Source organism: Kryptolebias marmoratus, linkage group LG11, assembly GCF_001649575.2.
Source record: "Kryptolebias marmoratus isolate JLee-2015 linkage group LG11, ASM164957v2, whole genome shotgun sequence".
Lineage (NCBI taxonomy): Eukaryota > Metazoa > Chordata > Actinopteri > Cyprinodontiformes > Rivulidae > Kryptolebias > Kryptolebias marmoratus.
The window spans coordinates 24739752-24754968 of record NC_051440.1 but is presented as its reverse complement, the minus strand read 5'-3'; the positions used below and the strand labels follow the sequence as shown (position 1 = coordinate 24754968).

General features: G+C 38.7%; 1 protein-coding gene across 2 annotated transcripts in view; it reads right to left on the bottom strand.

Moving 5' to 3' along the window:
• ppfibp2b (PPFIA binding protein 2b) overlaps positions 1-15217 on the bottom strand; it is a 69035-nt gene that overhangs the window by 46969 nt on the left and 6849 nt on the right. For both annotated transcript variants that reach the window (XM_037978449.1, XM_037978448.1), the window contains exon 2: positions 778-874. In XM_037978449.1, coding sequence (XP_037834377.1) covers positions 778-859 — 82 coding nt within the window. In that variant the 5' untranslated portion in view covers positions 860-874. The remainder of the gene's footprint in view (positions 1-777; positions 875-15217) is intronic.

Here is a 15217-nt window from a genome sequence, read left to right as displayed (position 1 = left end):
ATCATAGTATTGCGAAACAAAATTAATTATTGTGTCACATTCCATTTCACAATTTATGTTTTTCATTGTATTGGCTTAGAAATTCACTGCAGCCCTTTGCTGTATTCACTTTTATATAAATAAACTTCAGCTATGTTGACTCTAATACAATCAGAGGCTAATAATTTAAAAAAAGAAAGTTGTAACTATAATCTATAATTTCAAAATAAAACTACGATTTCACAAAAATGTTCTAAAAATGTATATTTCAAATAATAATGAGGTCAAAACTTCTCTTGAGTAAAAATATGCCTCGTTTTATCTAAATTTAACATATTCTGCCTCTGCAATTTGATTCTGAATTTGTGTTTTTTTTGTAAAATAAATAAAAATGCATTTAATTAATCAGTAAATTACAGGCCAGTTCTAAAAGCATCTGGACGTGTTTAAAGCTCTATCCAGCATCTCAGATGATTGTCACAATGAGGCTTTGCTCCTTTTTATCAAATAAATTTAAGTTAAAAAGATTATTTAGAATTTTTTGGCTTGTTAGACAAAGCTGTGTGATGATATATTCTTGTGGCATTTAAAGACATTTAGCAATAATACATCCTGTAGCACATTTTATAACTGGACACTCGTTCTCTGAGCTGTTTCATCCTTGTCAGAAACGTGATTCAGGATGCTGAAAACCACACGACACACGTCGACTTTCACTCCCCCGCAGCCCCGAGGGTTCACCTAAACAACGCAGCTCTCCTTTTCACACAGAGAACACCTGCTGCAGGTGACTTCTACCTGCGATGATGTCGTCCATCTGCTCCAGCGCCGCCTCCAGCATGTGACTGGCCTCCGTTTCCATGGTGACGGCAGGAAGCATCAGATCTGCAGTTTTCTGGTTTGAAACACAAATAAAGAGAAGTGCGTTAAATAAAATTATACTGAAATGGAGTATATTAAACATAAACTATTATATATATATAAAAACACAAAAACAATGACTGTAGTTTTTCTTTATCTTCTTATTAAAAGGTAGTACAGTGACACAAGACTGTTCACGACAGTAAAATATTTATGAACCCAATAAACCTGGACAACAACCTTGTTTAGTTATATTTGTAAGAACTCGTCATAACAACATGTTTCTCTAAAACTGACCAAAGAATCCAAACAAAGAAACAACATTTCAAGCCAAGAATAAATTAGTCTTGTTAAATTATAAAGCATATTTAAAAACATTTATCCACCAAAGACTCTGAAACATAAAATTCATACAAGCAAAAAAATATTTACAATTATAACAAAGGAGCCCTCGTACTGAATTAAAAGCAAAAAAATTCAAATACCTTTTAATATTGAATTTAAAACAGGCACCGTTGTTCACCAGTCTTGACTTTGGAAAAACTAAGAGCAGATATTAACAAGAGTGCATGTCAGAAGGCTGTAGAAGGTCAAAGAAAAATCACTAATGTCTTATTAAAACCAAAAATCAGCTCTATAATGAATGGGTATCGCTTCAGTTTTCCTGCTTAAATTCTTTTTACTAGACACAGACAGGAAAAGCAGAAAGATCACCCCCTTCCAAATGTCACTTTAATTTTATCAAGCAATACTTTCCTAAAACTGTTGATTTTAAACATTTCTTAAAATAACACGACTGCTGGCTCCACGTAACCTGAAGGAAAAACACCAGCAGTCTCATAAAACCCCATCAGCACAGATTTTTATTCCTAAAAGCAGGACTGACTCTTCCTGAATTTCGCCCTGCTCGTAGTCCTCCCTGTCATCCGCTTACCGCCTGGCACCCACCCCGTTCTGTCATGGCTCCTTCAAGCCCCTCATCCCTCTGCCATGCTGTCAGAACGACTTACTAACAAAAAGACAACACGCACAAAACAAGAGGAAGGGCGGTGATGTAATCTGCCAGTGCCCCGAGAGAATAAACCCCCCACAGAGCAGACTAATGTTCATCCACATTAACACCAACTTCCACTTCATCATCATGGCTCATGCTGACAATAAGCATAAAACACAGCTCGTAGAATCCCAGTTACATGCTGCTGCCATGATTTCTCAGCCAAAGCATTTAATGGTGCATTAGTGAGCATAAATAGCAATGGGTGCAATTAGGAAAAGCCTCGTAATTTCATTATAATCATAAATGCATCAACATTATGAGCCTTGTTGGGACTGAGGGTGACGGCACCATTCAGCTGCAACGACAGACTGAGTCTGTTTAACAGCACGGTGACACCAGTTGACCTCCACAGAACATCGCCTTTGTCTTTACAGTGTGTGTGTGTGTGAGCATTGAAATTAGGTTTTCTAGTGAGACTGCATGAATGCGCTGAGCTGGCAGGGCGAACTGCAAAGACCGACAAACTCGTCCACCGTCTGTCCAACCAGGAAGGTAAGAAGTGTCCTGGTGGCTGTGTCTCTGGGTTCCTTTGAGATTTAAAATACATTTCTCACAGTCACAGAAATGTTAAGTCTTTTTTTTTTAATTTTAATCTGCTAAAGGTTTCCCATGAGCCTTTCCCAGATATGATACCAAGCACACGTGGACAGACCAGTTTTGGCTCAATGTGCCACCCTTAGGCATAAAATAAAAACATTTAAGACCCATTTACTAACAGCTTCTTACATAAAGACAAAAGGAGACTAAAGCACCAAAACAGAAATACAAAGAGACAACAACACATCAATGTTTTTTTTAAGAAAAACAATGTTTATCAGAGATTATGATTAACCAAAGCCCTTGACATTGTTAAATTCCATTCCTTGTAGTTGAATTTGTCCTAAAAATTGGTCTAAAAATGCTATTAGTTGAGTGCAAAACAGCAGAATCAAATCTGAAACAAAACCAAAAGTAAGGTCTAATGCAAAAAACAAAAACAAGAGCAAGGAATTAAATTTACACAGATTCAGGGGCACTTCTCATTAGATTATAATTGCATGGTTGTATTGGAACATACAAAATGACTTATGGCTTAAAATGTCCTATATTGGGCCATTAAATGTGTTTTTACTACATTTATATGTTGTCAAAAACAGGAGATCAAAAAGCGATTTGTTCATCTGTAAACAAGGATGAAAAACAAACTTCCAGCACATGAGAATAAATCAGAATGTCTTTCCATCTGTCATCATGTGTTGGCTCACAAACAGCAGCATCAGTTCTCATAAAGATCACACTCCTGAAAAACTAGTTTGTTAAACACGCCATACTGAAAAAGTGTTGCTTACATCCGCCTTTCTTCTGAGTCAAAATGGTGCTTCGACTGAAGCCGCTTTTACAGCTCCTGAAGTTAAACAACTCTAAGGTTGCAGTTGCTTGATTTGTAGAATTTGTAGAATCTGCCCCCCCGCACCCTTATTCTGAAACCCACAGGACTGTCCACTCGTTCCAGAGCAACGTGTCAACCAAGGAAGCAGCCAAACACGTTTTCACAGAGCAGTCGATGACAACAATGCACAGCAGATTAGCAGCTTTCTGCAGAGCCTTCCTCACACACACACACATGTTATGTCTCTCTATCTTTGCAGGGACTTTCCATTGACTTCCATTCATTTCTACACCCTAACTACAGCCTAATCCTGACCATTACCAGTACATAGCTAACCCTAAACCAAACCTAAACTCAATTCACACCTTAGTCCTAAACCTAACCCCTAACCCAAAAACATCATTTCAGTTGGTCCCCACAAGGAGCAGTTGGTCCTCACAAGGTAGTATATGTTAGGAAAATTGTCCCTACAATGTATCAAATACATGGCCACACACACACACACAGAACAGCCCCTCAACACCACTTCAAGTGGGATAAGCTACAAACTAAAGATCCTTTAATCCCACATCCTGCAGGGCAGACATATTTGCGTTCAGAAATGTACATAATTACCCAGCTTGCCCAAAACACAATAAAACACACCTGTTAGAGGTGAACTTTTCAGGATGAACAAGTCTTCACTCCACACAGAAAGGCTCCAACACACTTCCCCGAAACATTGTTCACTTTCATGAGATTTTAAAAGTTATACAAATGACTTAATATGAATGAGAAAGAAGCTAAAGGTGAATGACTGCTGACTTGTTAAAGCTAAAGCATGCAAAAAAATTATTTTTTTAAGGAATTAACAGGGAAAATATTTGTCAATAAAAAGTTAAATATTTTAAAAACTATAAAAGTGACAAAAACCAAAAGTCATCGCACCAAACTCAGCATTCACACAATACTGATCCAGAGGCTAAATCAGGATTTCTGCTCAGTTTCTGATTTCATGCAAATGAAGGACATATTTTCAAATCTTGAGTTATCAGTGACCTCAGACACACAAAAATATTCTTTTAGAAACAGAATATTTACTTTTTAGTCCCTTTTAAAGTGATATGTTTTGACAAAAAGTCCTTAATTAACAATTACAACGACACATTTCAGCTTTAAATTGCTCCTTAACAGCCCCCCATCCTCTGGTATGACTATATAATCCAACAATGACTTTATCAAGACACTGAAAGTCATTTTTCATATATAAGTAAGACTATTTCTTTCTTCTCCTCTCTCCTCAAGCTCCCTATAGGCTCACACAGAGACATTCAAGGGAGAAAAGCTGCAAAAAAATATAATCTCTGAGCAAAGTCTGTGAGCTTGGAAACTGGTTAGATTATCTGTTGGAGTGTATCACCGAGGGGGAGAGTGATTTGTGAACCGTGGCTGATGCACGGCTGCTAGAGGGGCAAGAATATAAAGTTTAATGTGCCTCTCAGCGCTGCACAGCTCTGTGCCGAGCCGCTCCGCTCTTTTTGTCCTAGGCAGGCTTGTTAAAGTGCATTTGGTTCAACTCTACTTAGGTCCTACTCTGCTCAGCTGTCTCGGTGAAATTTGTTTCCCGCTCACATTATCTGATTCTTTCCTCCGCCTGGGTTCTGTGTTGTACTCTGCTCAGTCCAGTTGCTTTCATTGCTGTAATCTATTTTGCCCCGCGAGTTCGGATAATGAATCATCACACGACTTCCAGTCAGTGATCATCGGGATGGCAACAAGCAGAAATGTGAACCTTCAAGCTTTACTTTGAATCCGTTTGCCTTTAAAAGAATAACTAGCTGTCAGAAACGTCATGTTTCTTTATTGCTGTGGGTTCATTTAACTCGTAGGAGTTGGAACAAACTCATCAATAAAATGCAGGTTAGATGAATGTAAAGAGACTAATGTGTGTGGTGGTCTTTCAAAACAGTCATCAACCTGAAAAAGTAAAAAAAATCTGAATAAAAACAAACATATATCAACCTTATTCATTGCCTAAACCAGGGAGCTTCCGATGACTCATTAAATTTATTTACTAAGTAGCAAAAAACACAACAGGACGGCGCTCTCATCAAAGGAGGGAGGAGTCGGGATGTCCAAGCAGGGAGGGAGAAGGTAAAAAATGTGTTACTGTTCAGAGACGGCGATTCTTTTATCACTGGTGGGAATTATAGAAAATACAGGCGACCGTTTGAACACACCTCGTATGCTGCTGCTGGGTTATCTCTCTGAATATTGACCATGCTGGAAACAATAACAACATTAAGGGTTAAACACAACACCTCCATCTTCAACTATGACCCCCATGATATCAAAAGTTTGAAAACAGATGAGGAAGGGTTAATTGTTGAGGTCTTTTCTACGTCTGCCTTGCTTCGTCCTGACCCTGTCACCATCCAGGTGTGAGCAGGTAAACAGCGTTAAAGAAAATATTTTAGTTCAGAAGCCACCGTTTCATTTCACACCTGGCAGGTATCTGGTATTTCCACTTCCTTGTAAAGTCAGTTTCCAAGCTGCAGAAACTACAACCTCTCGCCCAAACTGTGAAAATTAATGGACTGCATCTGGGGAAAGACCCGTGTGCCTTTTCTGAGCTGACAGTTCAGATGATCAAAAGTTGGTGTAATTAATCTTCTGATGAACTAAACCTCAAAAGGTTCAAAGCAGCAACAGGTCCATAAACACTTCCTGCCAAGATATATCACATAACTGGAGAACATCTGGTTCTGTGACAGAACGTTGATCTGCAGGCTTGTGCATGTCAACTTTAAAAGTACCAAAGGTGCATTTCAGCAGGAGATTTCCAAGCTGGGCTTCAAATTCTGTGACCAACTGGAAATCTTAAAGATAAAAATGATGCTATTAGAAAAACAAAACAATCTATAATTCAAATTAAATTAGATTTCAGCAGCTATGGGTGCACATTTTGAAAACAATGGAAACAAGAAAGCTTCACGGATTCCTAATGATTTGAAATCACATCCTTAATTAATGATTTTCCAGAGCAAAAGCATCAAAACTTTATGGATAAATCTGTATCTGGACCTAAAATCTGATTACACAGAAACAAAGTTCAATTCATTAAAACTGGTGGTTTAATATATTAAGAAAAAATAATGTTGTTTTTTATTATTCACAGTCATATTTGGGTATAAACAAAGCATGTTTATATATAAAAAAGAAAAAAATACATATTGGGAACATTTTTTTGGACTTTACAAACTATTCGATTCTAACTGCATTGAACTTCAAGCCCAGTTGGGTTTTAGGCATCTTTACTGACTGATGATTAAAGCACCAGATAAAACTAAACCAGTCTATAATACCAGCATGTTATTGACACGATGAATCAACTTTATTCACTGAGAGGAAGAATTATAAACACAAATAAGGACACAGAGGATCTGTCATGTTAAAGACTAACATGGCAAAGAAAAAACTGGCAAAAAATGGGCGATAATGTGTCTGACTGTTAGCAAATCTTAGCAATTATTGGATGTACATCTACTGTAGATGGTTAAGTATCCTTAGAAAACACAAAAATGAGCTAAAACATGGTGTGGTAGTAGCCGAGAGTCATCCCCATCACACACCCTGAGCACTTATAGATCACACGACGTCTTATTTTTAAACTTTGGCATGTAAGGTGGCAAATAGAAGTTACTTTAAAGTCCTCAAAAATAAAACATCTTTAAAGACTTTTAAAAAAAAGTCTCTTCCTTTATTCCTAGATATATATAAAAAGATATATATCCTAACCAACATAAAAATACTGTCTGAAAACTTGTGAGGCTGGTAATTATAATCAGTAATCTGATTATGTTACACTTTTTACCTGTGGGTGTACCGTTAAAATAAACAGTGAGTTCATTGTTCACTGCCTTCCTGATTATAATACTAAAAAGGAGAGTTTGTAGTGAACAGCTGGGATCTATGAAGAACAACAACAAAAAAAGTTCCATCTGCAATATATCCTCAAATTTGCCTAATAAGAACAGAAGGCTGGGAACATTATTCCAGAGAGCACACAGTCGGGACATTTGGCTGCGCTCGCACAACATATGCAAATAATAAGTCCACTCAGAGGAATAAAAAGTGTTAACAGTTATGTAAGAGAGTCGGGGTGTAGCAGGATGCTTCCTGACCAAAGATAGCCTTTTACACACAGATTAAAAAGTCAAGATGCAAACATTTAATCTCAGTTTAGCAGAAGAAAACTGTCAACAGGTTAAATACAAAGTTTAACTGAAGTCCTCGCATTCCTTGAAGAAATGCATTTAGACTAAAGTCATCTTGTGCCATAAAAATGATGAACCTCGAAGATAACGTTATGTTCAGGTTCACAAGATATTAGGGGTGTAACAAGACACTTATTGTTGTTGATGAGATGGGATCCTGGGTCAACAAGAATGAAACGAAAAATTTCTTCTTTTTCTACAAACTCAACTGGATGAATCTCAAATCTTTCCTGTCTGGTTTTTCATGGATTCTTTTCAGACCTTAGAGGGGGGTCAGACTCATTTTTACAAGGGGACAAAATTTTTTATACATTTTCTTGAAAAAATAAATAAACATTTTAGTCTTGCAAGATCTTGTGCCACAAGATCTCTTTACACCTCCACTCAGATATTTCAAATTTTAGCTAAGTGTGTCTAAAACTGTCTGGATTTTAACCACTTGTGTTGACTAAAGTCAATTAGTTGTGGTGATTATTTTAAACTGGACTGACTGCAAAAGTTAATGAGTTGTAGAAGCACATTCAAAGATTACTTTCCATTGAAGATAGTCCAGTGGTTCATGAGATATTTTGTTAACAGGCAGACAGATGCACAGCCATCATCTGCCTTCACCTTTTGGCAGTGGGCGATAACTTCCTGTCAAGTATCTAACTAAAGCTGACACCTTTTTTTTTTTTAAAGTTTAAAAACTTTACTCCAGAAATTTGAGTTCCCCATCACTAAAACCTTCGGTGTGAGGAACCAGTGAGACCCTGTACTTTCTGACAGGAGCAGTTAAACATTAACGTGGAGAAAGACAAAAGAGTACAGGACACGAAAACACAGACGGCTAGAAGAGGCAGAGCGGTGTGTGTGTTTATCGTTCCTCCTCATTTGGCTTAGCCTGTTTGGATTAGTGTCACCAGCTAGAGGCTGGACCTAAGCCCCCCCGGGCCCTGCTGTCACACAGAGTAAATACAACTGTGTGTGTTGTGTGCGCGTGTGTGTATGTGTGTGCACATCGGGCCAAGCCAACAAGAAACACTAGATTCTTCAGCAATTAGCATCAACGCAACAGGACCACTGACATTTAAGATGTTGTGTCCTTTACTTCGGCCTGAAATTTTACCTCCCTTCCAATCTCTCTCCGTCCAGGTCCTTCTTAAACTTTTTGTTTAAAATATTGTGTTCAAACATTGCCCGCTATCATGACCCTCTTCTGCTAGTTCTCCTTCCCAGGACAATAATACAGGAACAAGGAACGTCCCCGTACTGTTAAAGGTGGTCTCTCATCATCCATGAATCTCCAGAAGGTCTCACAACTTTTGCGGGGTTCTCATCTTCCTCATGTGAGTCACAGAGACGCACAGTCCTGCTTGAGTTTCGAACATATTGAAATTATTAAACTTTTATATAACCTCTTTCTCAAAATACTCACAAAGTCCTTGTGGGCGTCTCCAACTTGTCTCAAGAGGACTAGAGCTGTATTTTGACAGAGCTCTCCTCTGACAGAAAACATGTCCAAGTCTAAAAATAACGCTGATGATAAATAATAACTATTAAAAAAAACTGGTCCAAATCTGGCTGCCTATCTTAAATAATAAATGTGGGGCGTTCAGAGCAAGCCAAGGTGGGTATGATGTGGCCAACCAATAATTTGAATGGGCAAGAGTGCAGTTTTGCAAGCCGTGCACGGAAAAATAGGCTCAAAATGAGGGGCTCGCGGCTCAACAGTGACTTAGTTCCAAACACTCAGAGTTCGGTCAGACTGCAGTGGAAAATTCAAGTATTTTCTCACGATTTTCAGGGATTTTTTTCACACCAACTAGTTTTCCAACAATTGCAGCTCAGTGAGATGCCACATCAAAAAAAAAAAAGACTTCTGTAATAAAAACTTATCAAGCAGTGTAGTTATCAAAAGTTCCTTAAGATCCTGACACCTTCAGGATAACAACTCTTATCCATCCATGTTTTTCTGCTCATCGAGTGGGGACACGTCCAGGAGGGACGCCCAGACATCTTTCTCTTCAGGGACACTGATGGATCCCCAGGCCAGAGAGGATATATAATCCCTTTAGCAAATACTGGGTCTTCCTCAGGATCTCCTCTCAGTGGGTCATGCCTGGAAAACATCCAAAGGAAGACGTTCTAATTCGAACCACCTCAGCTGACTCCTTCCGATGAGGAGGAGCAGCGGCTTTACTCAAAGCTCTCCTTATCGCTAAGGCTGAGCCCAGCCACCCTCTCGTTCTCTGGGTCATGATCCATATCTTGTGACCATAGGTGAGGACTGGATCGCAGATGGACCACTAAATCGAGAGCTTTGCCTTCGAATCAGCTCCTTTACTACAGCAGAACACAGCAACGCTCTAAAGCTATAAAATCAATCCATTTGAGATAGATTATCACAGGACATTTTTCATAAAACTGAAGTTTTTGACAGCATTCTGTTTTTGAATGAATAATCCCAACAGAATAAAGGCCAACAGTGTGATTAAAAACAAGTCACAGTTGATTTAAACTCCAACGTTTCCACGGCTCAGTTTAGATCTTCACCGAGTTCTCCGGTTAATGAGTGTTAGGTTGGGTTGTTCGTGGCAACGTTTCTTCTCCTCGCCGTGTGAGAGCGTGACGACCGGAGGAAATTAGTTTGACAAAGAGACGCCGCCTGGTCTCATCACACACAGACGCAGAACGAAGCGGCGGCAGCTAAAGCAAGTTTGTCAGGCAGAACGCAGTAAAAGTCACAAGAAGAAGGTTGTAACTTCATCACACGAAACGGTTGAAACCTGACACCTGCAGCTGCATAAACAGAGCACGACGTTGTTCCAACATTTGTGATGCTTGACATAAAATATATAATTTTTTTAAATTTAATAAGTAGAATTATTTCTCATAATATAAATGTATTTTTTCCTGACAGGGTCTACAGCGGAGCCAACCTTTTTTTTGGAAAGACTACAAAGACCCGAGACACATTTGTTGCTCCAGCCTTTCAGGGTGTCTTTAAAAGCATCAACAGAAGTGATAACAACTATAAATTTTCATCCCAGAGTCTCAAACTCCATTTGTCTCACTTCAGTAACTAAATGCAGTCTTTCACTCAGTTTTTCCTTCATCTTAAACATTTAATTTGTTTTTAATGCTACAAAAACACATCTGCTAGATCAGTTGCAATAATTAGTCACTCAGAGATGTTTTTATGTCTTCTGGACCAAGTCTGAGCCAAACCTCAAGTATTCTTCAACTCATGGAGCCAAGATTTAAACTTTTGATATATATATACACAGCTCAATGTCAGGTGTCACTGTAATGAGGATAATCTTACAGCTTATTTATATAAAAACCTAAACTCTGTTGTGTTTACAGACTAATTTGCACCAACTTTTATTCTTTAGAAGCTTTTAAACCCCTGACAAACAGACCAGTTTGTGCATATTTGTCAATTAAAGGCCTAATATTCCTCAAACGAATGCACGCTACCACTCATGCCAGAGTTTAGGACTCAGACAATCTTATGTTATGTGCAACCTCATGCAATGTCACAAGATGTCACACTCAGAGTTTGTGGAGTGAATGACTCTCAGCTACTACCACATCAAACTTTAGCTGAATATCTGTCAAACTGACTGAGATATAGTCATTTTTATCTTAGCTGTGGCCGTTATCTTACTGGCTCCAAAAGTTAATCAATTCTAGAGGTATATCTAATGATGTTTATCTGAAAGTTTTATTAAAATCTTTCCAGTGGTTCATGGGATACTTTGGTAACAGACACACAGACGTAGGCTAGAATATTATTGTTTGTTGATGGGAGACAAAATCCTTGTGTATAGCTTCAACACAGTCATGAGTATCATGTAAAGCTGCCTTTAAAGTGGAGTCAAGCTTCTTCTCAGAATCGAGCTCAAAGAAAAACAAACTTAATTATTACATCATTTCTGCGCACTCCTGATTTCTGGTATTAATCTAAATGCAATAAAAACACAGCTTTCCGGGTCTACAAACAATAGAGAATGGATGGTTGTGCAGCTCTGTTCCAGAAAATGTTTCCAAAACAAACATTTTGGAAGAATAAAAACAATTCAAGCACAAGAAGGAATAAAACTAATTATCAGACAAACTTTAGAGCATATATGGTATAAAAGTTAAATTCCACAAACTTTATCTAGTCTATGCCTAAAAAGGCAAACTAAAACACAAACAGTGCAATGCAAGAATAACTTTGTTATTCTCATTTTTCAATTTCTTTAACAGACTGTATTTTATGAATCTCTCCTGAGGATGAAAACGTTTTAAGCCACAATATGACAAGAAAATCACATCTGTATGTATGAGTGTGTCCCGTTTCTCTTTTCTATTTCTACTGTTGCAGAAAAAACGAAGGTTCATTAAACCTGGAAGTACAGCTGCACAGAGCTCGTTTTTCTCCCCACAGCAGCTTCTTCTAAAGGACAGAAACCAGCAAAGACCTCAAAGACCAGTGTCAGTAAGCCAGCACTGTAAAAACAACATGTCAACACCGCTTAATACAAACACATTAAAAAAAAACCTCACGGCTTCATGTGGCGGTTGGAACGAACCAATCAGCACGCAGCTGGGCCAGTAGGTGACAATGTTAGTGATGAACTGAGCGGGGAAATGGCAAGAAGATAACAGAGCAAAGCATGATGGGACAGATTGTCAGTTCTGTCAAGGCTGTGGAGCATTTAGATTCATACTCAAACTCTAAAAGTAAAGCTCAAGTTTTAAAAGGTAAAAGGCCTCCACTGATTGGTTACTATTAGTTAAAAAGCAGAAATGTGATACGATACGACAAATAAAGCCATAATTAAATAATGAGCAGATTAAGTAACTATTTTTCTCCTGTGAGAAGCAGGTCCAACAGTGAAATTAAGGTTAGAAATTAGGTTAATAACATTAACAGGCCAGAGTTTTAGTTGTTTTGGTCAAACCTCGTAAATGACCTGTATACAGCCTCATGCAATATTGTGAGATCTTGATGACGACACAGTTAGCACCACACCAAACTTTAGCTCCATATTTGTAAAACTGACTGAGTTAAAACCCTTTTTGTGTTTGCTAAAGTCTCCTAGCTTTGGTGGCCACCTTTAACAGGAACCGACTCCAAACTTTGATAAGTTGTAACTATTCATCCAAAGATTAATTTCTGAGAGTTTCATTAAATCTGCCCTCTAGTTTGTGAGACACAAACACACACTGGCAAAAACATCATTGCTCCACCTTCAGCAGAGGGTGATAAAACTGTCAAAAAGGCTCAAAAGGAAGCAGAGAAATGTTGGATAATATTTGTCTTAAGTATGCTAAACCTCCAAATAATAACATTTCTCATCATGACAGATTATAGCATCAGTTTGACTCTTTCTGACTGGAATATCTTTAAACACCCAGGTTTAAAACACAAGTCTGAGTTAACCTGAATGGCATCGTGATTATTTTCTCAGCCGTGAAGAACTGAGAACTGGTTTTCCAGACTGAGTTTGACATTTTATGATTAAACTGAACAACATGTCAAGGTCATTTTTTTTCATTATCCGTCATTTCTCCTCACCTCGTAAATGAACTTATTTGTTAGATAAAATGCAAAGCCAGATGTTTTGATTATAAGGTGGGGGAGATCATGAAAGAGAAGAGACCTCGCTCTGTGAAAAAGTGAGCGTGACGGTAATCGCCTCAGACACCTCGAGCTGGAGCCACTATTTGGGCTCCGGCTTGCTTAAAGAGAGCAATCCGCTGTGATCCTCGTTAACCTCCGCTCAGTTCAGGAGAAAAAGAAAGACTTACCAACAAGTGAAAACACACAACCGGGGGTGGCTCGGGCGTCTGGCTTCACAAAGACGAAACAGTGAAGGGCTTCGCTTCAGAGGCTGGCGCCTTGGCTACAGCAGACTATAGGGTTACAGAAAGTCCATGACCTGTTAACAAACTGGACGAGAGCAACGGCAGATCACATTACAAGCTAACGTTACAGTCACACAAGTGTAGGATGAGTTTAGATTTTAGAGCCTTTCAAGTAAATGTCATCAAGAAGAGTCTGGTTTTATAAAACATTCTCCATCACTGCTACCTGAGCCAAAACAAACCTCTGTATCACAAAATATGTTGAAGAAAATGACTGCCAAGGCTCTTCTTCTGCTCTTTCTGTGTGAGTTTACGCACGTCTTCTTTGGACAAGACAATAAGATTCGACACTTTAAGACAACTGGTGGTCAAACTCCTGCAGAACAGCAGTTTAACTGACTCACAGTAGAAACACCAAGCATCTAAAAATCCAGCTCAAATATTGACTTTGGCCAAGTTTTTAAAAGGAACAGGTTTTACTTGAGCTGACGTGAGGAACCTTTCCTCACAAAACAGGAACAGAAATACAAACACAAGCCCCAGTTCTGAACAAACCGAAACGGGTAAGAGTTTGCAAACACTGAGTAAGAACAACAAGATTCTAAAAGTCACAGAACCAGCCTTTCTCTTTTTATTTTGTACACAACACATTTTAGTACTGCCCCAATGATTTGGATCAGGAAGCATTCAGCTCTTTGTTTGTTTCTTGGATGAGTTAATCAACAGTTTGTCTCTGAAATGTCTAAAGGCAGAAGAGTGTCAGATGTAGACGGTTACCAGCATCATTCCTAAACTTGTGAATCTGTCATCGACTTCTACCAATGTCTTTTCTCTCTTACTCAAATTATTCCACTGCAGGTTCAGAAATCCAAACAATATTCACTGAATGAGAGCTCATTCCCAGCTTTCTCCCAAACCAGACCATGTACCTTTGAGTGAAGATATCAAATTATTTCCAGCATTTAAACAATCAACGGATGTCCTAATTTCATCTCAAATGTTGGTTCTAATTGGGGGATATTTTATTGGTCAGTTTTGGGATCCCTGAGTGGAGAACGGCAGCAGTTCCAGTGGTTTGTGAAATAATTAAATCCCTAATTTAACTTTAGAAACTGCAGTTCCTGCAAAGATGCAGAGTGAAGGCTGAGTGCTGAATGACTGCTGAAATTAAACTGTTAAAGCTAAAAGTAGCACAATGCTAGCTAAAATCTAAAAGTAACTTTTTCATAGAACAGTAATGTTTATAATATTAAATTTGGCCAAGGTAGGCCTGTCCTTTCAAAGAAAGGCTGAAGTGCCACCTAAATTGTATTTATTCGGATGTCTTTACAGACGTTTGGAGTTCTGACATTTGGCACATGTCGTTAGTAATTCCCAGTGCTCACTGGGTGGATTTAATCAGATTAAAAGTGTGCAGCGCTGCTTGTCCAGCAGTTCTGCAGATCTCGTGCAGCGTATCATGGGAAGCAGACCACAGAAGATGAACGCCTGGGGAAACGACGAGCGATGTACCCACGCCGTTCTACGAGATAGTGCCAGAAATATGAAAAAAGTGACAGCTAATATATGAGGGTGTGGAGCTCGGCAAAAACTTCAGCTGTGCAGGTGGACTTCTCTGCACATTAAATAAGTTTAATGGCCTTAAAATATGCCGTTTGCAAATTATCACCCACCACTGAGGGCAAAGCGATAATGTTTGTGTGTACTGTTAGCAAAATATCTTATGAATCACTGAACAGATCCAGACACAGAGCTGAACTTGGGTGTGGTAGTAGCTGACAGTCATTTAGCGTTGGTGTGTATTTTAGCTCCCCTTGTTGGAAACACACCCCATCACATCAAGAACTCTGTTGA